General features: G+C 37.4%; 4 protein-coding genes across 12 annotated transcripts; 2 read left to right on the top strand and 2 right to left on the bottom strand.

Annotated features, from left to right (window-relative positions):
• Nucleotides 1–9,047: 9,047 nt before the first annotated feature.
• LOC128254954 (uncharacterized) lies at nt 9,048–9,577 on the bottom strand. Its single transcript, XM_052984351.1, has 3 exons — nt 9,467–9,577; nt 9,232–9,412; nt 9,048–9,168 (listed from the first exon to the last, which is right to left on the bottom strand). Exons 1-3 carry the CDS (start codon nt 9,548–9,550, stop codon nt 9,050–9,052), a joined length of 384 nt encoding a protein of 127 aa, XP_052840311.1. The 5' UTR covers nt 9,551–9,577; the 3' UTR covers nt 9,048–9,049.
• A 187-nt stretch (nt 9,578–9,764) lies between these two features.
• On the bottom strand, nt 9,765–11,185 carry LOC128254711 (uncharacterized). 2 transcript variants are annotated; one of them, XM_052983959.1, is made up of 4 exons: nt 10,460–11,185; nt 10,280–10,399; nt 10,065–10,221; nt 9,765–10,010 (listed from the first exon to the last, which is right to left on the bottom strand). In XM_052983959.1, exons 1-4 carry the CDS (start codon nt 10,556–10,558, stop codon nt 9,796–9,798), a joined length of 591 nt encoding a protein of 196 aa, XP_052839919.1. In that variant the 5' UTR covers nt 10,559–11,185; the 3' UTR covers nt 9,765–9,795. The 2 variants fall into 2 exon arrangements, with proteins under 2 accessions (XP_052839919.1, XP_052839922.1); XM_052983962.1 differs by having other exon boundaries at nt 9,765–10,004.
• Nucleotides 11,186–11,638: 453 nt separating this feature from the next.
• On the top strand, nt 11,639–13,081 carry LOC128254705 (inactive peptidyl-prolyl cis-trans isomerase shutdown). Of its 4 annotated transcripts, none has more exons than XM_052983947.1 (2): nt 11,639–11,786; nt 12,035–13,081. In XM_052983947.1, exon 2 carries the CDS (start codon nt 12,048–12,050, stop codon nt 13,017–13,019), a length of 972 nt encoding a protein of 323 aa, XP_052839907.1. In that variant the 5' UTR covers nt 11,639–11,786; nt 12,035–12,047; the 3' UTR covers nt 13,020–13,081. The 4 variants fall into 4 exon arrangements, with proteins under 4 accessions (XP_052839907.1, XP_052839911.1, XP_052839910.1 ...); XM_052983951.1 differs by lacking the exon at nt 11,639–11,786 and adding an exon at nt 11,836–11,870; XM_052983950.1 differs by lacking the exon at nt 11,639–11,786 and adding an exon at nt 11,842–11,910.
• A 1,836-nt stretch (nt 13,082–14,917) lies between these two features.
• LOC128255040 (diuretic hormone receptor) lies at nt 14,918–22,989 on the top strand. 5 transcript variants are annotated; one of them, XM_052984476.1, is made up of 12 exons: nt 14,918–15,000; nt 19,141–19,438; nt 19,876–20,074; nt 20,184–20,277; nt 20,401–20,575; nt 20,631–20,704; nt 20,775–20,885; nt 21,441–21,629; nt 21,686–21,801; nt 22,192–22,248; nt 22,321–22,528; nt 22,597–22,989. In XM_052984476.1, exons 2-12 carry the CDS (start codon nt 19,174–19,176, stop codon nt 22,621–22,623), a joined length of 1,515 nt encoding a protein of 504 aa, XP_052840436.1. In that variant the 5' UTR covers nt 14,918–15,000; nt 19,141–19,173; the 3' UTR covers nt 22,624–22,989. The 5 variants fall into 5 exon arrangements, with proteins under 5 accessions (XP_052840436.1, XP_052840435.1, XP_052840434.1 ...); XM_052984475.1 differs by having other exon boundaries at nt 14,924–15,260; XM_052984474.1 differs by having other exon boundaries at nt 14,924–15,325.
• The last annotated feature ends 1,405 nt before the right edge of the window (nt 22,990–24,394 follow it).

Here is a 24,394-nt window from a genome sequence, read left to right as displayed (position 1 = left end):
AAAAGTCTTTTTGTTGTAACTTGGCCAAAATTAGACGTATAGCCATAAGACTGACTGTTTTGTACAGCTGGCAACCTATTCTACCCATCCAAATCGGGTTAGAAAAACTAACTTTGTTTTTATACTAAAACCGATTTTTGAAATCGTTTTTTGAAAAATTAATTTTATGGCCAATTTTCGCATTTTTGATAAGGGTGGGAGTCATCATTTTTTTCAAAATTTTGAAAATCTGAAAAAATTTTAACTGCGAATGCCATTTGATAGGCAATTTAATGACAAATTCAGCGATGTATGACATTCCATCCTTTGACTGTTACTTCCTAGGGTTTTGATACAAAAAGCGACTTTAAAGGTGTTTTTTTTTGGGTTTTTGGAGACTTGTCAGAAAACAAAATCCCAAAAAGTCTTTTTGTTGTAACTTGGCCAAAATTAGACGTATAGCCATAAGACTGACTGTTTTGTACAGCTGGCGACCTATTCTACCCATCCATAATCGGGTTAGAAAAACTAACTTTGTTTTGATACTTAAACCGATTTTTGGAAATCGGTTTTTTGAAAAATTAATTTTATGGCCAATTTTCGCATTTTTGATAAGGGTGGGGGTCATCATTTTTTTCAAAAATTTGAAAATCTGAAAAAATTTTAACTGAGAATGCCATTTGATAGGCAATTTAATGACAAATTCAGTGATGTATAACATTCCAACATTTGACTAATACTTCTCAGCGTTTTGATAGAAAAACTGATTTTTTAAGTGTTTTTTTAAGGTTTTTGAAGACTTGTCAAAAAACAAAATCCCAAAAAGTCTTTTTGTTGTAACTTGGCCAAAATTAGACGTATAGCCATAAGACTGACTGTTTTGTACAGCTGGCAACCTATTCTACCCATCCAAAATCGGGTTAGAAAAACTAACTTTGTTTTGATACTAAAACCGATTTTTGAAATTCGTTTTTTGAAAAATTAATTTTATGGCCAATTTTCGCATTTTTGATAAGGGTGGGGGTCATCATTTTTATCAAAAATTTGAAAATCTGAAAAAATTTTAACTGCGAATGCCATTTGATAGACAATTTAATGACGAATTCAGTGATGTATAACATTCCAATATTTGACTAATACTTCTCAGCGTTTTGATAGACATTTTGATTTTTTAAGTGTTTTTTTTTTTGGGTTTTTGGAGACTTGTCAGAAAACAAAATCCTAAAAAGTCTTTTTGTTGTAACTTGGCCAAAATTAGACGTACAGCCATAAGACTGACTGTTTTGTACAGCTGGCGACCTATTCTACCCATCCATAATCGGGTTAGAAAAACTAACTTTGTTTTGATACTTAAACCGATTTTTGGAAATCGGTTTTTGAAAAATTAATTTTATGGCCAATTTTCGCATTTTTGATAAGGGTGGGGGCCATCATTTTTTTCAAAATTTTGAAAATCTGAAAAAATTTTAACTGAGAATGCCATTTGATAGGCAATTTAATGACAAATTCAGCGATGTATGACATTCCATCCTTTGACTGTTACTTCCTAGGGTTTTGATACAAAAAGCGACTTTAAAGGTGTTTTTTTTTTGGGTTTTTGGAGACTTGTCAGAAAACAAAATCCCAAAAAGTCTTTTTGTTGTAACTTGGCCAAAATTAGACGTATAGCCATAAGACTGACTGTTTTGTACAGCTGGCGACCTATTCTACCCATCCATAATCGGGTTAGAAAAACTAACTTTGTTTTGATACTTAAACCGATTTTTGGAAATCGGTTTTTGAAAAATTAATTTTATGGCCAATTTTCGCATTTTTGATAAGGGTGGGGGTCATCATTTTTTTCAAAAATTTGAAAATCTGAAAAAATTTTAACTGCGAATGCCATTTGATAGGCAATTTAATGACAAATTCAGTGATGTATAACATTCCAACATTTGACTAATACTTCTCAGCGTTTTGATAGAAAAACTGATTTTTTAAGTGTTTTTTTAAGGTTTTTGAAGACTTGTCAAAAAACAAAATCCCAAAAAGTCTTTTTGTTGTAACTTGGCCAAAATTAGACGTATAGCCATAAGACTGACTGTTTTGTACAGCTGGCAACCTATTCTACCCATCCAAAATCGGGTTAGAAAAACTAACTTTGTTTTTATACTAAAACCGATTTTTGAAATTCGTTTTTTGAAAAATTAATTTTATGGCAAATTTTCGCATTTTTGATAAGGGTGGAAGTCATAATTTTTTTCAAAATTTTGAAAATCTGAAAAAATTTTAACTGCGAATGCCATTTGATAGGCAATTTAATGACGAATTCAGTGATGTATAACATTCCAACATTTGACTAATACTTCTCAGCGTTTTGATAGAAAAACTGATTTTTTAAGTGTTTTTTTAAGGTTTTTGGAGACTTGTCAAAAAACAAAATCCCAAAAAGTCTTTTCGTTGTAACTTGGCCAAAATTAGACGTATAGCCATAAGACTGACTGTTTTGTACAGCTGGCAACCTATTCTACCCATCCAAAATCGGGTTAGAAAAACTAACTTTGTTTTGATACTATAACCGATTTTTCGAAATCGTTTTTTGAAAAAATTAATTTTATGGCCAATTTTCGCATTTTTGATAAGGGTGGGAGTCATAATTTTTTTCAAAATTTTGAAAATCTGAAAAAATTTTAACTGAGAATGCCATTTGATAGGCAATTTAATGACGAATTCAGCGATGTATGACATTCCATCCTTTGACTGTTACTTCCTAGGGTTTTGATACAAAAACCGACTTTAAAGGTGTTTTTTTTTTGGGTTTTTGGAGACTTGTCAAAAAACAAAATCCCAAAATGTCTTTTTGTTGTAACTTGGCCAAAATTAGACATATAGCCATAAGACTGACTGTTTTGTACAGCTGACAACCTATTCTACCCATCCACAATCGGGTTAGAAAAACTAACTTTGTTTTGATACTAAAACCGATTTTTGAAATTCGCTTTTTGAAAAATTAATTTTATGGCCAATTTTCGCATTTTTGATAAGGGTGGGGGTCATCATTTTTTTCAAAATTTTGAAAATCTGAAAAAATTTTAACTGAGAATGCCATTTGATAGGCAATTTAATGACGAATTCAGCGATGTATGACATTCCATCCTTTGACTGTTACTTCCTAGGGTTTTGATACAAAAACCGACTTTAAAGGTGTTTTTTTTTTGGGTTTTTGGAGACTTGTCAAAAAACAAAATCCCAAAAAGTCTTTTTGTTGTAACTTGGCCAAAATTAGACGTATAGCCATAAGACTGACTGTTTTGTACAGCTGGCAACCTATTCTACCCATCCATAATCGGGTTAGAAAAACTAACTTTGTTTTGATACTAAAACCGATTTTTGAAATCGTTTTTGAAAAATTAATTTTATGGCCAATTTTCGCATTTTTGATAAGGGTGGGGGTCATCATTTTTTTCAAAATTTTGAAAATCTGAAAAAATTTTAACTGAGAATGCCATTTGATAGGCAATTTAATGACAAATTCAGTGATGTATAACATTCCAACATTTGACTAATACTTCTCAGCGTTTTGATAGAAAAACTGATTTTTTAAGTGTTTTTTTAAGGTTTTTGAAGACTTGTCAAAAAACAAAATCCCAAAAAGTCTTTTTGTTGTAACTTGGCCAAAATTAGACGTATAGCCATAAGACTGACTGTTTTGTACAGCTGGCAACCTATTCTACCCATCCAAAATCGGGTTAGAAAAACTAACTTTGTTTTGATACTAAAACCGATTTTTGAAATTCGTTTTTTGAAAAATTAATTTTATGGCCAATTTTCGCATTTTTGATAAGGGTGGGGGTCATCATTTTTATCAAAAATTTGAAAATCTGAAAAAATTTTAACTGCGAATGCCATTTGATAGACAATTTAATGACGAATTCAGTGATGTATAACATTCCAATATTTGACTAATACTTCTCAGCGTTTTGATAGACATTTTGATTTTTTAAGTGTTTTTTTTTTGGGTTTTTGGAGACTTGTCAGAAAACAAAATCCTAAAAAGTCTTTTTGTTGTAACTTGGCCAAAATTAGACGTACAGCCATAAGACTGACTGTTTTGTACAGCTGGCGACCTATTCTACCCATCCATAATCGGGTTAGAAAAACTAACTTTGTTTTGATACTTAAACCGATTTTTGGAAATCGGTTTTTGAAAAATTAATTTTATGGCCAATTTTCGCATTTTTGATAAGGGTGGGGGTCATCATTTTTTTCAAAATTTTGAAAATCTGAAAAAATTTTAACTGAGAATGCCATTTGATAGGCAATTTAATGACAAATTCAGCGATGTATGACATTCCATCCTTTGACTGTTACTTCCTAGGGTTTTGATACAAAAACCGACTTTAAAGGTGTTTTTTTTTGGGTTTTTGGAGACTTGTCAGAAAACAAAATCCCAAAAAGTCTTTTTGTTGTAACTTGGCCAAAATTAGACGTATAGCCATAAGACTGACTGTTTTGTACAGCTGGCGACCTATTCTACCCATCCATAATCGGGTTAGAAAAACTAACTTTGTTTTGATACTTAAACCGATTTTTGGAAATCGTTTTTTGAAAAATTAATTTTATGGCCAATTTTCGCATTTTTGATAAGGGTGGGGGTCATCATTTTTTTCAAAATTTGAAAATCTGAAAAAATTTTAACTGCGAATGCCATTTGATAGGCAATTTAATGACAAATTCAGTGATGTATAACATTCCAACATTTGACTAATACTTCTCAGCGTTTTGATAGAAAAACTGATTTTTTAAGTGTTTTTTTAAGGTTTTTGAAGACTTGTCAAAAAACAAAATCCCAAAAAGTCTTTTTGTTGTAACTTGGCCAAAATTAGACGTATAGCCATAAGACTGACTGTTTTGTACAGCTGGCAACCTATTCTACCCATCCAAATCGGGTTAGAAAAACTAACTTTGTTTTGATACTAAAACCGATTTTTGAAATTCGTTTTTTGAAAAATTAATTTTATGGCCAATTTTCGCATTTTTGATAAGGGTGGAAGTCATAATTTTTTTCAAAATTTTGAAAATCTGAAAAAATTTTAACTGCGAATGCCATTTGATAGGCAATTTAATGACGAATTCAGTGATGTATAACATTCCAACATTTGACTAATACTTCTCAGCGTTTTGATAGAAAAACTGATTTTTTAAGTGTTTTTTTTAAGGTTTTTGGAGACTTGTCAAAAAACAAAATCCCAAAAAGTCTTTTTGTTGTAACTTGGCCAAAATTAGACGTATAGCCATAAGACTGACTGTTTTGTACAGCTGGCAACCTATTCTACCCATCCATAATCGGGTTAGAAAAACTAACTTTGTTTTGATACTAAAACCGATTTTTGGAAATCGTTTTTTGAAAAATTAATTTTATGGCCAATTTTCGCATTTTTGATAAGGGTGGGGTCATAATTTTTTTCAAAATTTTGAAAATCTGAAAAAATTTTAACTGCGAATGCCATTTGATAGGCAATTTAATGACGAATTCAGTGATGTATAACATTCCAACATTTGACTAATACTTCTCAGCGTTTTGATAGAAAAACTGATTTTTTAAGTGTTTTTTTTAAGGTTTTTGGAGACTTGTCAAAAAACAAAATCCCAAAAAGTCTTTTTGTTGTAACTTGGCCAAAATTAGACGTATAGCCATAAGACTGACTGTTTTGTACAGCTGGCAACCTATTCTACCCATCCATAATCGGGTTAGAAAAACTAACTTTGTTTTGATACTAAAACCGATTTTTGAAATTCGTTTTTTGAAAAATTAATTTTATGGCCAATTTTCGCATTTTTGATAAGGGTGGGAGTCATCATTTTTTTCAAAATTTTGAAAATCTGAAAAAATTTTAACTGCGAATGCCATTTGATAGGCAATTTAATGACAAATTCAGTGATGTACAACATTCCAACATTTGACTAATACTTCTCAGCGTTTTGATAGAAAAACTGATTTTTTAAGGTGTGTTTTTTAGGTTTTTGGAGACTTGTCAAAAAACAAAATCCCAAAAAGTCTTTTTGTTGTAACTTGGCCAAAATTAGACGTATAGCCATAAGACTGACTGTTTTGTACAGCTGGCAACCTATTCTACCCATCCATAATCGGGTTAGAAAAACTAACTTTGTTTTGATACTAAAACCGATTTTTGGAAATCGTTTTTTGAAAAATTAATTTTATGGCCAATTTTCGCATTTTTGATAAGGGTGGGGGTCATCATTTTTTTCAAAATTTTGAAAATCTGAAAAAATTTTAACTGCGAATGCCATTTGATAGGCAATTTAATGACAAATTCAGTGATGTACAACATTCCAACATTTGACTAATACTTCTCAGCGTTTTGATAGAAAAACTGATTTTTTAAGTGTTTTTTTTAAGGTTTTTGGAGACTTGTCAAAAAACAAAATCCCAAAAAGTCTTTTTGTTGTAACTTGGCCAAAATTAGACGTACAGCCATAAGACTGACTGTTTTGTACAGCTGGCAACCTATTCTACCCATCCACAATCGGGTTAGAAAAACTAACTTTGTTTTGATACTAAAACCGATTTTTGGAAATTCGTTTTTTGAAAAATTAATTTTATGGCCAATTTTCGCATTTTTGATAAGGGTGGGGGTCATCATTTTTTTCAAAATTTTGAAAATCTGAAAAAATTTTAACTGCGAATGCCATTTGATAGGCAATTTAATGACAAATTCAGTGATGTATGACATTCCATCCTTTGACTGTTACTTCCTAGGGTTTTGATACAAAAACCGACTTTAAAGGTGTTTTTTTTTGGGTTTTTGGAGACTTGTCAAAAACAAAATCCCAAAATGTCTTTTTGTTGTAACTTGGCCAAAATTAGACGCATAGCCATAAGACTGACTGTTTTGTACAGCTGGCAACCTATTCTACCCATCCATAATCGGGTTAGAAAAACTAACTTTGTTTTGATACTAAAACCGATTTTTGGAAATCGTTTTTTGAAAAATTAATTTTATGGCCAATTTTCGCATTTTTGATAAGGGTGGGGGTCATCATTTTTTTCAAAATTTTGAAAATCTGAAAAAATTTTAACTGCGAATGCCATTTGATAGGCAATTTAATGACAAATTCAGTGATGTATAACATTCCAACATTTGACTAATACTTCTCAGCGTTTTGATAGAAAAACTGATTTTTTAGGTGTTTTTTTTAGGTTTTTGGAGACTTGTCAAAAAACAAAATCCCAAAAAGTCTTTTTGTTGTAACTTGGCCAAAATTAGACGTATAGCCATAAGACTGACTGTTTTGTACAGCTGGCAACCTATTCTACCCATCCATAATCGGGTTAGAAAAACTAACTTTGTTTTGATACTAAAACCGATTTTTGGAAATCGTTTTTTGAAAAATTAATTTTATGGCCAATTTTCGCATTTTTGATAAGGGTGGGGGTCATCATTTTTTTCAAAATTTTGAAAATCTGAAAAAATTTTAACTGCGAATGCCATTTGATAGGCAATTTAATGACAAATTCAGTGATGTACAACATTCCAACATTTGACTAATACTTCTCAGCGTTTGATAGAAAAACTGATTTTTTAAGGTGTTTTTTTTAGGTTTTTGGAGACTTGTCAAAAAACAAAATCCCAAAAAGTCTTTTTGTTGTAACTTGGCCAAAATTAGACGTATAGCCATAAGACTGACTGTTTTGTACAGCTGGCAACCTATTCTACCCATCCATAATCGGGTTAGAAAAACTAACTTTGTTTTGATACTAAAACCGATTTTGTGAAATTCGTTTTTTGAAAAATTAATTTTATGGCCAATTTTCGCATTTTTGATAAGGGTGGGGGTCATCATTTTTTTCAAAATTTGAAAATCTGAAAAAATTTTAACTGCGAATGCCATTTGATAGGCAATTTAATGACAAATTCAGTGATGTATAACATTCCAACATTTGACTAATACTTCTCAGCGTTTTGATAGAAAAACTGATTTTTTAAGTGTTTTTTTTGAAGGTTTTTGGAGACTTGTCAAAAAACAAAATCCCAAAAAGTCTTTTTGTTGTAACTTGGCCAAAATTAGACGTACAGCCATAAGACTGACTGTTTTGTACAGCTGGCAACCTACTTCTACCCATCCATAATCGGGTTAGAAAAACTAACTTTGTTTTGATACTAAAACCGATTTTTGAAATTCGTTTTTTGAAAAATTAGTTTTATGGCCAATTTTCGCATTTTTGATAAGGGTGGGGGTCATCATTTTTTTCAAAATTTTGAAAATCTGAAAAAATTTTAACTGAGAATGCTATTTGATAGGATGGATAGAATAGGTTGTCAGCTGTACAAAACAGTCAGTCTTATGGTTATACGTCTAAATTTGGCCAAGTTACAACAAAAAGAATTTTTGGGATTTTGTTTTTTGACAAGTCTCCAAAAACCTAAAAAACACACCTAAAAAATCAGTTTTTTTATCAAAACGCTGAAAAGTATTAGTCAAATGTTGGAATGTTATACATCACTGAATTTGTCATTAAATTGCCTATCAAATGGCATCCGCAGTTAAAATTTTTTCAGATTTTCAAATTTTTGAAAAAAATGATGACCCCCACCCTTATCAAAAATGCGAAAATTGGCCATAAAATTAAGTTTTCAAAAAACGAATTTCACAAATCGGTTTTAGTATCAAAACAAAGTTAGTTTTTCTAACCCGATTATGGATGGGTAGAGTAGGTTGCCAGCTGTACAAAACAGTCAGTCTTATGGCTATACGTCTAATTTTGGCCAAGTTACAACCAAAAGACTTTTTGGGATTTTGTTTTTTGACAAGTCTCCAAACACCTAAAAAAAAAACACCTTCAAAGTCTGTTTTTTCTATTAAAACACTGGGAAGTAATAGTCAAAGGATGGAATGTCATACATTGGTGTATTCGTCATTAAATTTCCAATCAAATAGCATTCACAGTTAAAAATTGACCATTTTTCAAATATTCGTTGCGACGACTTTTAACTGGCTAGTCCATTAAAATGAAATAAATCACAATAATTTAGCTGCCTTGATCACTGCGTGATGCCATTTATTTGGCTTAGTTAAAGAGTACGTCCCGCCAGGTGGGTTTTTCTTGGAATGCAAAGCCATCATGCCCAGATGAGCAGCCCAATTGGTTGATAGACTCCCCTTCTTCTCCCTCCATATTTAAGTTGGCTATTAAATAAAGTTGTCATCTCTAATGTCTTTCTTAGTATGCAATATGGTTTTGTTGCTTACCTAACTCATCTAAACTCATGCCCAAGCGTTTAGCATGTTGCATTAAGGCTTTCATCAGCAGATTGGTATCCACAACACCCTCATGCTGTACATCTTGCAGAGAGATCATGATTTCCTCACCCATTTCCTCCTCATAAAAATCCTTTCTGTCTGTGGATAATTCGTTATCACCTTCGTAAGACTAAATTTAAAATAAATATTATATTCATCCATGAGCAGGCTTAAGTTTATTTACCCCTGGAGCAATCACAAAGTCCTGAAAAGCAGCTTGAACAGTCGAACAAAACAAAAGGCAGCTGACAAAGGTTAACTGGTTCATGGCAGGTTAATAGACCACTGTTGCCCAGTCGAACATTGAACTTTAACTGATCATAAGGTCCAATAGAATCGGGCGGAAAGTATTCGTGCTCATTTGTCATGGTCAATTTGCAGCCTAATGTTCAAAAAATGGTGGTCGGTTATTGATGATATTTAAAAAGCAAGTCATCGATTAAACTTAATGAACGAAACTTTTACTTAAAGTGTTTGTTAACATTTTACAAATGTGTAAATCTATATGGGCCATCAACTGCTGGGAAGCGGAACGTGCGGCAGGGGATTGCACTGCTGGGCGAATTCCTTGGCCAAATTGCATGGTTTTTCATTTTTCCACATCTTTGGAGGGCAGTTGAGGAAAGTCTCGGCATTCACACAACTATATAGTATTCCGGCAAAAGGTGAACAGCCATGGGGCAGGACTTTATAGGACTCAATGTTCGATGACTTCATGTGACCTTTAACTGGGAAAGAGAACTAAAGTTGATTTGTAAGGTTTGTAAGATAAGTATACGCACCGTTCGACAGACAGGTCTCAAAGGAGTGCACTATATGGGAGACTATATCCTGATCCCGTCGATGAACATGCTGTTCCAAATACTGCTTTACCCTCTCCATTCTGATTTTTCCATTGACCATGGCTCCCGTTTCCCGATAGATGCAGTCAGGATAACACTGAAATAGTTACAGTACTGAAAGGACACACTTCCATTAAAAACACATGGCTACATACCAGATGGGCAAAGCTGGGATATTTGGAATTGGCCGACTTCAAGCCACTCACGTATTCTTGGCACTTCTGCGGCACATCCCCCATGTCCAATTCCGGAGTACGACAGCAAGTGTTAATGTCCTGAAAGATTGACCTATTATTTCAGAGACAGGAGACCCTCCTGCCATTGATTTCTCTTACAAAATTATTGAAGCTAGGCGGCGCTGAACAGTTAAAAGCCGCCTGAGCACATTCCAGCAATAGAAGCAGCAAGCCCAAAGAAACGATTGATTTTTGCATATTTATGATAGAGTGATTAATCTCCGCTGTGGTGCCGCAAAATGTATAAAATTTTTCCAGCTCACCGCCAGCCGCTTTATATAGCCGAATTCGGCGCGTTTTTAATGGGCATGTAATGAAGTTGGGTCGCTTGCCATTGTTTGTTGGTTCAATGCGTCCGCCGAAGGCTGAGAGCAAACATCAGCCGGCTCACAAAGCTTGGCTAACTGATGACTGGACTCGATTCCACTCGATTATTTGGCAGGCAGGTCGTGCGTGACAAAATTGGGGAAACACCAGAAGCTGCCGCAAATTGGGCAAAACTAATATGAACGGGCGATAAAAGCGGAATTCAGCCGAGTGAGTGACTCACATCCAAGGCATTCAGGTAAAGCTGCGGATAATCCTTTCGCTATTCCGTTACATCCTAATTAGCGCGGCGTGTAATTAATAAGAATGCTGAAAGGCGAGACCAGAGGCACCGAGGCGTTGAAGATGCCAGCTAAGTAATTGTTGAGTGCTCCCACCACCGGCTGTCGTGTGTGGGTGCACTGGGAGAAACGACATCAAATTTATTTGTTACCAAAAATAGTAAGATGTACGAGTGGTTCGAGCTCTGCTCATGTAACAATGTCAATGGATCTGTAGTTTGAACATCTGTTTGAATTTATGACTTATAAGTAGATGAGCAGAATAAAAACGATCAGGGTGGATGACATTTCTGTTGAGTTTGCTTATTATTTGGTTTTTATTTTCCAATTTGTGGTTTTTTTAAGTTGTTAGATATTTATTTCATTTTAAAAGGCCTGATTTAAAACATGACTTTTATATAAGCGACTAGTGCTTTACAATTTCGACATAATGTTACTTCTACCTAAATAATGTGTCTGGGCCATAAAACATTTTTATAAGCCGTTAAACACGTCTTCGCACCATCTACCTGATAATCTGTTTAAACTTTAAAATCCTGACATCTGGTAGATAATTGTTGGTTTTTTAGACTTAAGTTCTGCAAACTCTGTACCAGAAATACCCTTATTACCCCAAATCGTATATATAAACCCAAATACGTGCTTAATAAAGGCAGTACGAAAACAAATCTTGACGTATTCACTTTTCCTCAGCCGTATTTGTTAATAACTTATTGCTGCGAGTATATTTGCTTGTTCGGCAATAAAAAAAAAAATGCCAGCAAAGCGAATTTTTTTTTGAAATCATACAAATGCCAACTGGCTAAAGCTTCTAATAAGTGAATATTGTTTGTTGGATATACACAATTTTGCAACACTATTGCAACACTATATGAAATAGAGCCCAGTCATCTCTTTTGCTTGTCAGTTTCTATATTAAAAAAAATAGAGCGCATTTAATAGGTAATAATATTTTGTGAAATCAAAACATTTGTTATTTAATACCGGCCGTTTAGATCTTTAGCCTTTTTGTAAGTGCCAAGATATTAAAAAACTTTTGTTTAAAAGAATTTCCTCGATTCGGCAGTGAACTCTTAGAGATGTGGGACATGAATGAGCAAAAGTATTACGATGACGACAAAGATGCGGATTACGGAGCAGTGGCCTCCCCCTGGACAGGATCCCTCGACAACCTTCGGACTCTGATGAGCCGCATCGATGAGAACATCTACAAGGGTACTACTCGCGAAGGTCATGAGGAGCGAGATCCGGTGCCGGAAAAAGCCCGGGTGTCAATTAGGTACAGGGCTTACTGGGAGGGAGAGGAGGCTGCCTTTGAGTCTGCGAAGTTGCAAGAATTCGAGACTGGTGGGGACATGGTGCTCAAGGGTCTAGAGGCTGCTGTTCGCACCATGCGACCCTACGAACAGGCGGACTTTGTGATATCCAACGAGCTGCTCTTCGGCGAGCTGGGAGCTCCGCCCCACATCAAACCCAAGGCGGATGCACTGTTCCAGGTGGAGGTCATCGACTACTCGCCGATTCCGGATAACGAGATTCCCAAGGAGGAGCGCGACAAGTTCTATGTGGTATTTCCCCAGGCAAAGGACTTGTACAAGGAGGGCAAGATTTGGGTGAAGCGATTGCGCTATCCCAATGCGGTGACTGCTTTTCAGAAGGCTATCAAGTCCTTGAAGAACTGCCGGATGGCCAATGTCGAGGAGGAGCGCCAACAGACCGATTTGCTGATTCTCCTTTCCCTAGGCCTTATGATATGCTACAACAGTAAGAAGAAGCCAAAGTGGACCTGCAACGTCATGAAGGACATACGCCGTCTGTCCGGCAACAATCCCCCCTGGAGGACGCTCTTCCAGGAGGGACGTGCCTTGGCCGAGTTGGGGGAGTACGAGCGTGCCCGCAAGGCCTACTTGGAGGCCCAGAAAAAGCAGCCAGATAACGAGTATATCAAAGATGAGCTATTCAGTATCAGCAAGAGGATGAACAATCTCGAAAAGGCCAGACAAGAGCTTTGGGAGCGATCCATGACCCGCTTTAACACTGCAGATGATTGATCTGGTTTAAATACAAATTAAACAAAAACTTAAATCTAGCTAGAAGAAAAAATATATAATTTAAACCAATGGCAATACTTTAAATTAACTCTTTCTTAACTTTTATTAATGAGATGTTTAACATGAATTAATTGTAATGTAGTAATATATAGAGGGAAGAAATGCAATTCGTCACAATAGTTTATATCACAAATTTGTTGTATATAGAGGCGCCATCGTCACACTTTTGCCTTTTAAGGTTTAATATTCGGGCTACCAATGTGGCTTTTAAATCAAAAAACTTCATATAAAAAAACGGCCCAACATTTTTGTGTTGTTTATACCAAGCTTTAATAGTGTTTTTGTTTGATAAGTTAACAAGATATATTTCTTAAATTATAAGGAAGAACAATTAAAAAAATGTTTAATGATACATTTTAAATCGTAAAATATAAATTGTATATAATTTATCAACAGAAAAAGTATTTCTTCAGTGTAAATACATGCGAGCTGCTCCTTTGTGGGCCTGTTGTGTCTTCTGCTCAGTGATTTGCTCCTTATGTTCCTTACCACTAAGCTGATGGCTTTTTGGGCATAAAACAATTTCGACGAAGCTCCTTTGTCCTCAAGGTGAGCTTAAATGCTGAGGCAGTACATTATTTAAATGAAAGAAAGGCAACTTCATAATCTTCAATGAATTAAAACGCACTTATCAAAGTTACGCACTCTGATTGGTTTTAGTTTTCGATTTCCTCGGGTATATCTTGTTAATTAAAAAAAAGTAACATATTCTATACAACATTAAAACAATGCATGCAACAAAGCTGATGCATTCAACTGATTCCCAGGGCAGTTCTCGACTGAAATAAAAAACAGTGAGGTACATTGTGTGACAAACATTTAAGAGAAGGTAGAAATCTGGGACAGAAAAAATATCGATTAAAATGCGTGTGACATTAAATATGCATGAGACAGGACGAACGCTTTAATGCGTACAGGGAACTGGAGAATCAGATAATCGGTGAAACAGAGAAAAAGAGAGAGAGAGAGCGAGTGGGAAGAACACACTACAGGACAACGAACATGTCTTTGCTCTTGGGCATGGAGAGAAAGCATTTTTAAATTGGAATTTAAATGCTTCTGAGTGGCAGTTGACATTAGCATTTGTTTGAAAATCAAACAGTTTGGATAAGGATGTCGCCACTCCCACACTCTGAGCCCCAGAAAGTCTCACCCCCTGGATCATCCCACAACCCTCATGTGTCACACGCATTCCAAGGCACCCAGCAGTCAGAGCATCCGTCTAAATGTTTATCATGGTGATATTAAATTTAGCCTGTGAATAAAAATGTTCCCTTTGTTTTCGCAACAATTTAATTTCAGTCATTTTCCGGGAACCATTTGGCACAGGCCCAGCCGTATTGATATTTCAATAACTTCCAGTCGCCGTGGGGCTGTCACTTCAGTTTAATTTGATTAGGCCACGTGAGAGGTGTTTCGTAGGCGCTGCAGAACTCGCAATTAAATCAACCTGCGACTTCAAAGGACATCCCATCCGCCTGTGGAGTTTCACATCCGTATTATCTCTCTGCCAAATCCGGAGTATCCCTTTTCCTCATTCCCTAAACAAACAGGCAGCGAAATGCTGGGCAAACATGGGTCCCAACAAATATTTGCATAAATCAAATAGGCAGATTTCCGGGCATTAGAACTGCAATCGAATCGGTGCCTGTTCGAGGACCTCCCTTCCCCTCGGCTTTTTGCTTCCGTTCCACCTGTTGACTGGCGGAAAGCTTTGGCAACAGCTTGTGGAATGCAGCTTTGCGAGCTTTCCCCGTGTGGATCTCAAAATTGGCGCCTTTTGGTAAGAAGGCGAGGCTTGTTAAGACACATCCTTCGGCTTTCCCATCAGTTATCAGCGGCATGTGAACGAGTGCGGTTCGGTTCGGAGTTTCGAATTAAGTTGAAATCAAAACCGCTTAAGTGGAAACTAATTTTTGAAGTAATTGCCAAGTAAAGATTGTGAATTTAAATAAGCAAAATATATGAATAACAAATAATTGCCCTGTATAATTCAGAAAACTTTTCAAAGTCATTGGCCCTAAGTGTTGCTATAGCAAATAATCCCGCACATAAATGGGAACACAATAAAGTTTTGGCCCTGTGTGTGGGCGTGTGTCAATAACCAAGGCAACTATCAAGCAGCTTAAACATAATCATTTCGCAGCTTAGAAGGCGTTAAACGCATTTAAGCCGGGTCAAGTAAGTGGTCAAAAGGACAAAGGGCCCGGGCTCCGTGGCTTCGGTGGTCAGCTGAAAAGTGCCGAGTAAGTGAAAGTGTTTAATACAGAGGAAGCCCAAGGATACCAAGTAAAACATAAGGGGGAGTGTTCAAGGAATCCCATTCTGCGGATACCAGCTTTGTTAGCGAAGAATGTAGGCAAAGGCTAACAAATTGTGGTTAATTAAAATGCCAGTGCAGCAGGCACACACGCTCACCTGCCGAGAACAATGCAATCGGTTAGCAAAGCGAAAATTGTGCGGTTGAAAGAGCCGAGATGATGGGTTTTGGGGGGCCTGAGGAGCCATTGCATGTTGCATGTTTGCAGTATCGATTGGTAAAATTTTAGGCCAGAAATCAGCAATCCCCCATCCACTCTATAGCCACCATAAGCCAACTGATAACTTGTTGCCCTTCGCTTTATGGACTTCCGCTGCGAGCTGAGTAAATCTCGGCCGAATCTCCATGGCATTTCGGCAACTTGTAATGCATTAAACCAAATTTTTATTGGGTCAATAAATAACAGATTTGGAGGCCAGCTTTTTATGGGCTTATGCTTATACGGACTATCCCTCACGTAGCTCCAACTGCAAGCGCCTGCACGTGCCGCACACAATGAGCGGAAGCCAAAGGAGAGCCGTTAAATGCCAGACAATAAAACGCAACACTTGTTGGCCAATCGCTTGAGTGTCCGCCTCCGCCTCCGCCACTCCATCCCATCCCATCTTCTCCTGCCCAAGGATATGTGCTGACTTAAGCATTCGAAGTGGCCAGCAGATCGGCTCAGGCGGAAACGGAAATGGAAATGGCAGAGCGTGCCTGCAAATTATAATGTTGGCTTGTCTACAGTCTACAGTCTAGACTGGCTCTTCCTTATCGGCCCCCGAGGAAAATGCATTAAATTTAAGCGGCCAACGAGGATAAATAAAAGGAGCCATTTCTTTTTCTTGCCATAAATATGCTGATTATTATATATTTCCCCAGCAATTTCCTTTCTGTATTCCCGATCAAAAACATTGCCTGCACGCTTAAATGAGCAATTTAATTACAAACTTTCTATACGCTTATGCCTGCGTGCTGGCTTTCATGGCTGCCTTTGGCCGTATTCATGTGGCGTATACGTAATATGCTGATGCTGGTCTCTTGTGTGGCATGTTTATAAATTGTAAATGCTTCGCTTTTTTACCACTGCTGCTCTGGCAGGTTATGCATATAAAATTTAATGAGCTTCATTAATGAGAACCAAAAATAGCACTTTCCCACAACGACGGACCAATTGTGAAGGTTTAAGTGGAAAAAAAACTGGCTTCAATGGCTCGAAAAAAAAAACTGGAATTTAATCTTTTTTGTGCATACTTTTTTTGGGATAAGTGCTAAATGCGAATGCTTGCCACTATACGCAGTGTTATTATATTTTCAATCCTCTAAAGAAATCCCCGGCAATTGCGAGCAAACATTTATAAGCATTATAGCAGCCGGAAATTGCAGAAACTCTCACAAGGGCGGGATAAAAAGTAAGGAATCCACAAGCAATGCCCCCAACAATCCCCAAATTTTTTTTGTTGTGTCGCCTTTGGCAAATCCATTGTGTGCAATCGTACGAGATTAGATACAATCTTCTATAATAGCGTGTGCAAAGAAGGCAGAGAAGCAGAAGGGACGATGTGTGTGATTTGTCCATCGTCTGCTGGACCCATTTCTTATGCTGGCGTATATTTCTGGTAATGTCCTTTTCTATGCCGCCGTTGATTCGTCCAAGCTGAGTGTGTTTTTGCTTGTTTTCCCGCCGGGCTGGGACATTCGTCAAATTGACGGGACATAAATGAAATTTGTCCAAGCGAGCTGTCAGAATGAATTTGCATTTATTCACACACCGATGTTGGGTTCTGTGGATGCGCCTGCTAACTTAACTGAAATCAAATATGCAATTAGCAGTTATGGCCATAATTTAGGCTTTCTAATTTCGTCCGACTTTATTTATGAGGTAATTAGAGGCGGTCCCTTCTCATTTTTTCCCTTTTCTAATACATTCAACTTAAAAATGTGCCTGTCTTGTATATTGCTGTCTTAACTTATCTGTTATGTGCTGTGCTGAAGAAAAGCAGGCAACGGGGCGTATGTGTTATATGTAACCAAGCGGCTAATGAACCAGGACCATGGAAAACTCCGGAAAAGTCGTGTAGGCATGTACTATACTGTAATAATCAGCCAGTCTTTTGTTTTATGTGCATGCGTTAATTTACGAGAAAACAAAAAGGAGCAACAATGGATAGAGAAAATACAGAGGCAAACACAGTGGGAGCCAGAAGTAGAACACCCAAGCCCGGGGCGGGAATTCAATTTGCCTGAGGGTTTAATATTTCATGAATTGTGGCTGCAAATTCCTTTGCCAATTAGAAAATCGCTCGGGGAAAGTGCTGTCCGAGTAAATCGGAAATTCCACAGAAAGTAATTGGCTTGGGTTGGGTGCCACTTCTAAGAAACCCATTTTAAGCATTGGTTTTTGGTGTTTCCCCTGGGAGTTATGTGGTTTCGTGTTTATTTTAAATTTACCAAGGCTAAGTAGTGAGAGGCAACTGCTTCCGCTTTGGTTTTTTTTGGGGTACATTCAACTTTTTTAGAGCACTGTAGCCAGAAGCCATCTACATATTTAATATCTCGTATGTGTGTCTTATTTCCCGCCCTGAGTTTTATGTCATGCATTAATGTAACGATGCATCATTTATGCCATTTATTATCAAAACATAAATGCGAGATTTCGTATCTGAGGCAGAGGAACCAAAACAAGGCATCCCAGCCCCCAATCTTTGGCAGGAAGTTAGCGTTTCTAATTTCTATCACCATCAACCTTGACTCGGGCCCTTTGACTCCCATTTTATGGCCCCCATATCAATACCGAAAGCAGGACGACAGGCTGCCATCCCTCTGATCTGCTGAGGCTTCTGTCCGCCTTTGATGGCAAAACTAATGAATTTTTATGGCACTGGGCCTGTGCATTTACTTAACTAGCCATCCTGCTTTCCATGGCAATGGTCTGCGACTTAAAGCCCGCTCCCCGGAGAATTTATGGCCTTTAAGATGCCAACCACCCGCCGGGGAATCCCCTAACAATTGAGGGAATTATAACTTTCTGATTGAACGAATTCTGCAAGGAAAAGCTAGGTTTTGTCTTTTCTGATTCGGATGATAGCAATCAAGAGCCATTAAAGCCTACAATTCTACTCCCTTGAATATACATTTCGAATTTGAACAACATTTTTTTTACATACAACCTAGTATGATATAATTGTAGTGAAAACAAACATGACATTAACATACAAAATCACTGTAGTTACAATGTTGTTATATTTGTCGAAAAATTATGAAACTATAAACTAAATTAATATATGGTCGATATTTCACAAACGTATTTTCTGATAGCTATTTCACTGATATTAAACAGACTTAAAATATTATTTACCTATGGATTTCTTTAAAATATCTTTAAATTTTGCCTTTAATAACAATAGTTTAAGCTTTACAATAGTTTGATAATAAATGCATTGACTTGAATGGCAAGGAAGTTATAATTTTTTCAACTATCTCAAAATTTAATTTTATAAATATAAAATCCTTATCAGTCGCGCTTTTATACTTATGCATATATTTTGCATATTTTGCATATATAAAATTGGCAAATTTTGTATTGCATATTATATGTTTTCAAATTCGATTAATTTGACTGATTAAGCGTCTAAATACAAATTCTGGTACAAATCGGATAGAAATACGCAAATATGCGTATATAATTTGTAAAGAAAATATAAATATATATAGTAAACACCCTCCTTAAAACTATTCTTTTAAACTGTTTTATTTTAGAATTTAAAATTCTGAGTGTCAAGATGTGGTAGAATGACTGACCACGACCACATCAATTCGGTGAATGCCAGCGGGAGTGATCCCCTCCTGGAGCTGCACAACCTAGCGGACATCGGTGAGAGTGTGGAGCTGCAGTGCATGCTGCAGGAGCACATCGAGGCCTCGACCTATGGCAACGCCAGTGACCACTGCCTCACCCAGTTCGACTCGATCCTGTGCTGGCCAAGGACTGCCCGCGGAACGCTGGCGGTGCTCCAGTGCATGGACGAGCTGCAGGGGATTCATTACGATAGCAGCAGTGAGTGAAAGCGAATCAAGCTGCCTCCTGACCTTTTATTACACTAAAAAAACGTTGGACTATTATGGGCTCTTAAATGCCAGCTAAAAATAATGACTAGCTAAAAATAAATAACAATATTGGGGCGTGCCAAAGAAATCACTATGCTATGAAAATAAAAATAACCTTTTTTTTAGACAACTTTTTATGTAATTTTAATACCCTTGTCATTTCTGTGGTATATCCAATTAGTGACATCATAACATTGCAGTATGAAAAGTATTATTTAAATTTGATTTAATTTAACTTATTACTTGAACTCATCTATATCAAGGCTTTGGGTTCCAGCCATCCTCAATAAAAGTAAACTTTTGATCGAGCCAAAAAAAAGTAAATAGAATGCAGTCTATTTTAAAATTGTTGACATTTTCTTTGCCTGCCTTTTCGATCTTGACCAGAGAATGCAACGAGGTTCTGCCACGCCAATGGGACCTGGGAGAAGTACACCAACTACGATGCCTGCGCCCACCTGCCCGCCCCCGAATCGGTGCCGGAGTTTGAGGTCATCGTGGAGCTGCCCACCATTATCTACTACATTGGCTATACCCTCAGCCTGGTCTCGCTCTCGCTGGCGCTGATTGTTTTCGGCTACTTTAAGTGAGTCGACTACCCATGCCAGCTGGTCTGGTGACCCCAATACCCCTGCCTGGCATTTATATGTATTTGCTTAACCCCCGACTGCCCCGCCCATCTTTTTGCGCCGCAGGGAGCTGCGTTGCCTGCGCAACACCATTCACGCCAATTTGTTCTTCACGTACATCATGTCGGCTTTGTTCTGGATACTCCTGTTGTCCGTCCAGGTGGGTTTTATGTCCGCGGTATAATTGTAATTGCAGTTTTATTAAATCATACTTGAGTGTCTTGACGGCATGGCATGGATGCTGCTGACAGACGTGTAGTAATAGTTGTTCTATAATCTTCAGATATCCATTCGGAGTGGCGTGGGCAGCTGCATTGCCCTGATCACCCTCTTCCACTTCTTCACGCTGACGAATTTCTTTTGGATGCTGGTCGAGGGACTGTACCTGTACATGCTGGTGGTGAAGACCTTTTCGGGGGACAACCTGCGATTTAACATCTACGCCTCCATTGGCTGGGGTAAGTCCGAGTGTCTCCAAGTGGGCGGTCAATTAAGTCTCCCCCCTGCTGACAGGTGGTCCGGCCCTGTTTGTTGTCACCTGGGCGGTGGCCAAGAGTCTGACGGTCACCTACAGCACCCCCGAAAAGGTAAGTCTGCCCTGCGATTACCGCCAAGCTGCCTTTCAGTCTACTCTGCTCTTTGCCTCCCCCTTGACAGTATGAAATCAACTGTCCCTGGATGCAGGAGACCCATGTGGATTGGATATACCAGGGACCCGTCTGTGCCGTGCTAATCATCAATCTAACCTTCCTGCTGCGCATCATGTGGGTGCGTAAGGCCTTACACTGCAATAAAATATACTTAGAGGGATTTAAGCAGGGACCAAAGTAAAACCTTTTTTTAAGTAAAAATCATCCATTTATTCGCATAATAAATTGAATTAATAATTTAAGTCTTCTTCATACTAAAATTTGTTATTGCTTATACGACTTGACCTTAAGCCTAAACTGGGTAACAAAATTTTTTTTATTTTAGTTATTTTGAATTTGTTTAGGATAACAAAGTGCTCAAATTTGCAAAGATTATAAATATAGATGTAAAAGGTTATTTAAATGAAAGAAAGAGGATCTTCAGGTTAAATGCAAACTTACTTCTAATTTGCCTGTTTATTTTACATGCCTCCTGCACAATTTCATAAATTGCTTAGCTCATTGTCTTTCTAGCCAGTTTTAAATAAAAGAGTTAAATGAGCTTACAATTTGTATAGGTGCCATATATTTTAAAATTACTTACTTTAAAGATCAATTCCTTCTATCTCCGATTATTTTCTGAGTGTAAGCTGCCGAAAAAGTTAGCCAGATTAACAGATTTCTATCCTCTTAGGTTCTTATCACAAAGTTGCGTTCGGCCAATACAGTGGAGACTCGTCAGTACAGGAAAGCAGCCAAGGCCCTGTTGGTGCTCATTCCCCTTTTCGGCATCACCTACCTGGTGGTGCTCGCTGGTCCCTCGGAATCTGGCTTAATGGGTCACATGTTTGCCGTACTGAGAGCGGCTTTACTCAGCACTCAGGTGGGATTGTCTGCTAAAGCCGCCACTTTTTTCCTAAAGGTTTATGTATGTCACAGGGCTTCTCTGTGTCGCTGTTCTACTGTTTTCTCAACTCCGAGGTGCGAAATGCTCTGAGACACCACATTTCCACGTGGCGGGACACGCGCACCATCCAGCTGAACCAAAACCGAAGGTAAGTAGTTCTAACTTTTAGGTTTAACCACTGTACGCATACCAAAATGTACAAAAATTATTTGGTTTTGAAAAAAATTGCATTAATAAGCTCTCGAAAAAGTAATAAAATTGTTAAATGGTAACTAAAACAAGGCTGTCAATATTAACAATATTTATAAAATTATAAGAAAATTCAGGAATAATATTCTCATTAATTACTTTAAATAGGGTCTTTAATAAAATACCTACTTTGAATAATTACTTTCAAGAATATTAACCTTTCAACAACTTAAAATCCCTCAGTGTATAGCAACATGTATTCTTGAATTTATTATTATTATTTATTTATTATTGTACCATTTATTGATACTTATCTTTATATCTCTGTGATCTTTTCTAAACTCGGCAGATACACGACGAAGAGTTTCTCGAAAGGCGGTGGTTCGCCTCGAGCCGAGAGCATGCGGTAAGTTACCGGGAATAGGTGGTCATTGGAGGTAAGGAGTGACGGTGTTTCTCGACCTGACCCCCATTGCAGACCTCTGACCAGCTACTATGGACGCGGAAAGCGGGAGTCCTGCGTGAGTTCGGCCACCACCACGACGCTGGTGGGTCAGCATGCTCCACTTTCGCTCCACCGGGGATCCAACAATGCTCTGCACACGATGCCCACGTTGGGGGGCAATGCCATGAGCTCCGGCAGCACTTTGAGCGTAATGCCCCGGGCCATTAGTCCTCTGATGAGGGTGAGTGGAGGATCTCTCCCTCGAAAGCCCCTTTTGCCGACCCTGACTAATCGTTCTTGAAATTACAGCAAGGACTCGAGGAGAACTCGGTGTAGGCAAATTCCTAGCAACTGCATCTTAAGAGACTGAACTTTCATTGAATTCCACTTCCGTGCCGCAGGTCTGCGAGTGCGATTAGTTAGCTAGTACTATATTTAGGAGGAGTGCGATGAAAGAACGAAACCAAGTACCAAGCAGAGCAAGCAAGCAAGCAAGTTAAGTTAGGCCAATCGTTTTAAACTGTTAGATGTCGTCTATGTGAACCGCTGAGAGCCCCATCCCATAGATCAACCATAGAACCCCATGCGCCATCTACTCCACCTGTAACTGTTGAATGTAACTCAATGTGCAAATGGATTAATTCTCTGTAAGAAAACAAAACAAAACAAAATCTGAGCATCTAAATAAATGTTCCACGTTCTCCAGTGAACATTTTGCTCTTTTATTGTGGGGGATTCTTACTGCGGCTCAGGGGATGTTCTTCATGTCCTTTGATGATGCTGATTATGTGGTTTAAAAAAAAAAAAGCACAAGGAAATTTTTCTTTTGATAAAGCTGCTATGGCTACAAATATGGAAAAAGTTGAAGGGAAAAGTTGACACAGTAAACACATGTTCCGCTCCTCACAACTTTTCTAAAAGTGTGCAACAGTTTGGCCAGCCAACAATACAGCGCCACGGATCTCAAAAATCTTTTACGATAATCTGCGTACGAAAAGTTTCATGGACAAAACTTTCTATCAAAACCAACATTTTATGAATCTGACAGGGAAGAGCTAAAATTTTGTCGTTTTATTATGACTCCTATCCAGCCTTAATATTCTACCAGGCCTTACAATGTAGTAGAAGCCCATTAAAGGGTAGCCTTGGCGCACACTTTTCAGTTTAATTATTAATTGAAATTTCGGTTTCTGATGAAAAATCTGCCCTTGGGCGGCCTAATTGTTCGCTAATTGGACCTGAGCGCGGCAAACAGTGTCAAGTTTAATGAGTTAATTGACCCAAGTTAGGAAAAAAGGTTCCCCTTAGCCCGCCATCTGCTTTAAAGGTCAACTTTTGGGAAACTTAGAGTCCAAATGGCTTCAGCACTTAGCAGCGTCCCATGGAAATATTAAGTTGAAAGCGTTGCACACATTCCGGCGTTCTCAGAATTCATGGCAACTACTGCCAGTATAGCCCCAAAATGCTCATAAATGTTGCATGAGAAGCGCCCATGCAAGTACAGATAAAAACTAGAAATGCTGGCTGTTGTTTTTATAGTCTAGACTATAAAATACCCTCTTAAAAACTTGGTGGTATTTGTTATGTTTTTCCATTTACAAATATTTATTTTTATAACGAGAAAGAAGGAGTTTTTTTTTAATAATCACAATTTTATCCATCTCAAATTAATTAATTACTAAATTTTTCTGAGAAAATAATGTTTATTATTCTTTCCAATCATATAGTATTTTTATTTTTTAAACAAATCTATATATTTTATTTATGATCCCAAATCCCGATACTCACTTGCTATAACAGGGTACATAACTTCTACAGCGAGAAGCAGACAAAAGGAAAATCCAGATAGCAAAGAGAATTCAGAGCCGAGTAAAAATGTAAATATTCCACTCCAACTGCTGCTCTGTTTGTAGAGAATGCATGCCGAAATATAAATTAAAGTATAAATAAATGTTTAATGTGCATGAAATATGCACGAAACGTTTGTTCGATTTTAAATTTGATATGCGGCGATTTCTTTCTTTATTTCGCTCTCTTTTTGTGTTTCGTGGTTTTATTTATCCGCCGGAAGTGGCGATTGTGGTGACCATGTTTCCGTGCTTAACCT

The sequence above is a fragment of the Drosophila gunungcola genome (assembly GCF_025200985.1).
Source record: "Drosophila gunungcola strain Sukarami chromosome 2R unlocalized genomic scaffold, Dgunungcola_SK_2 000006F, whole genome shotgun sequence".
Taxonomy (NCBI): domain Eukaryota; kingdom Metazoa; phylum Arthropoda; class Insecta; order Diptera; family Drosophilidae; genus Drosophila; species Drosophila gunungcola.
This window is presented reverse-complemented; position numbering and strand designations above follow the sequence as displayed.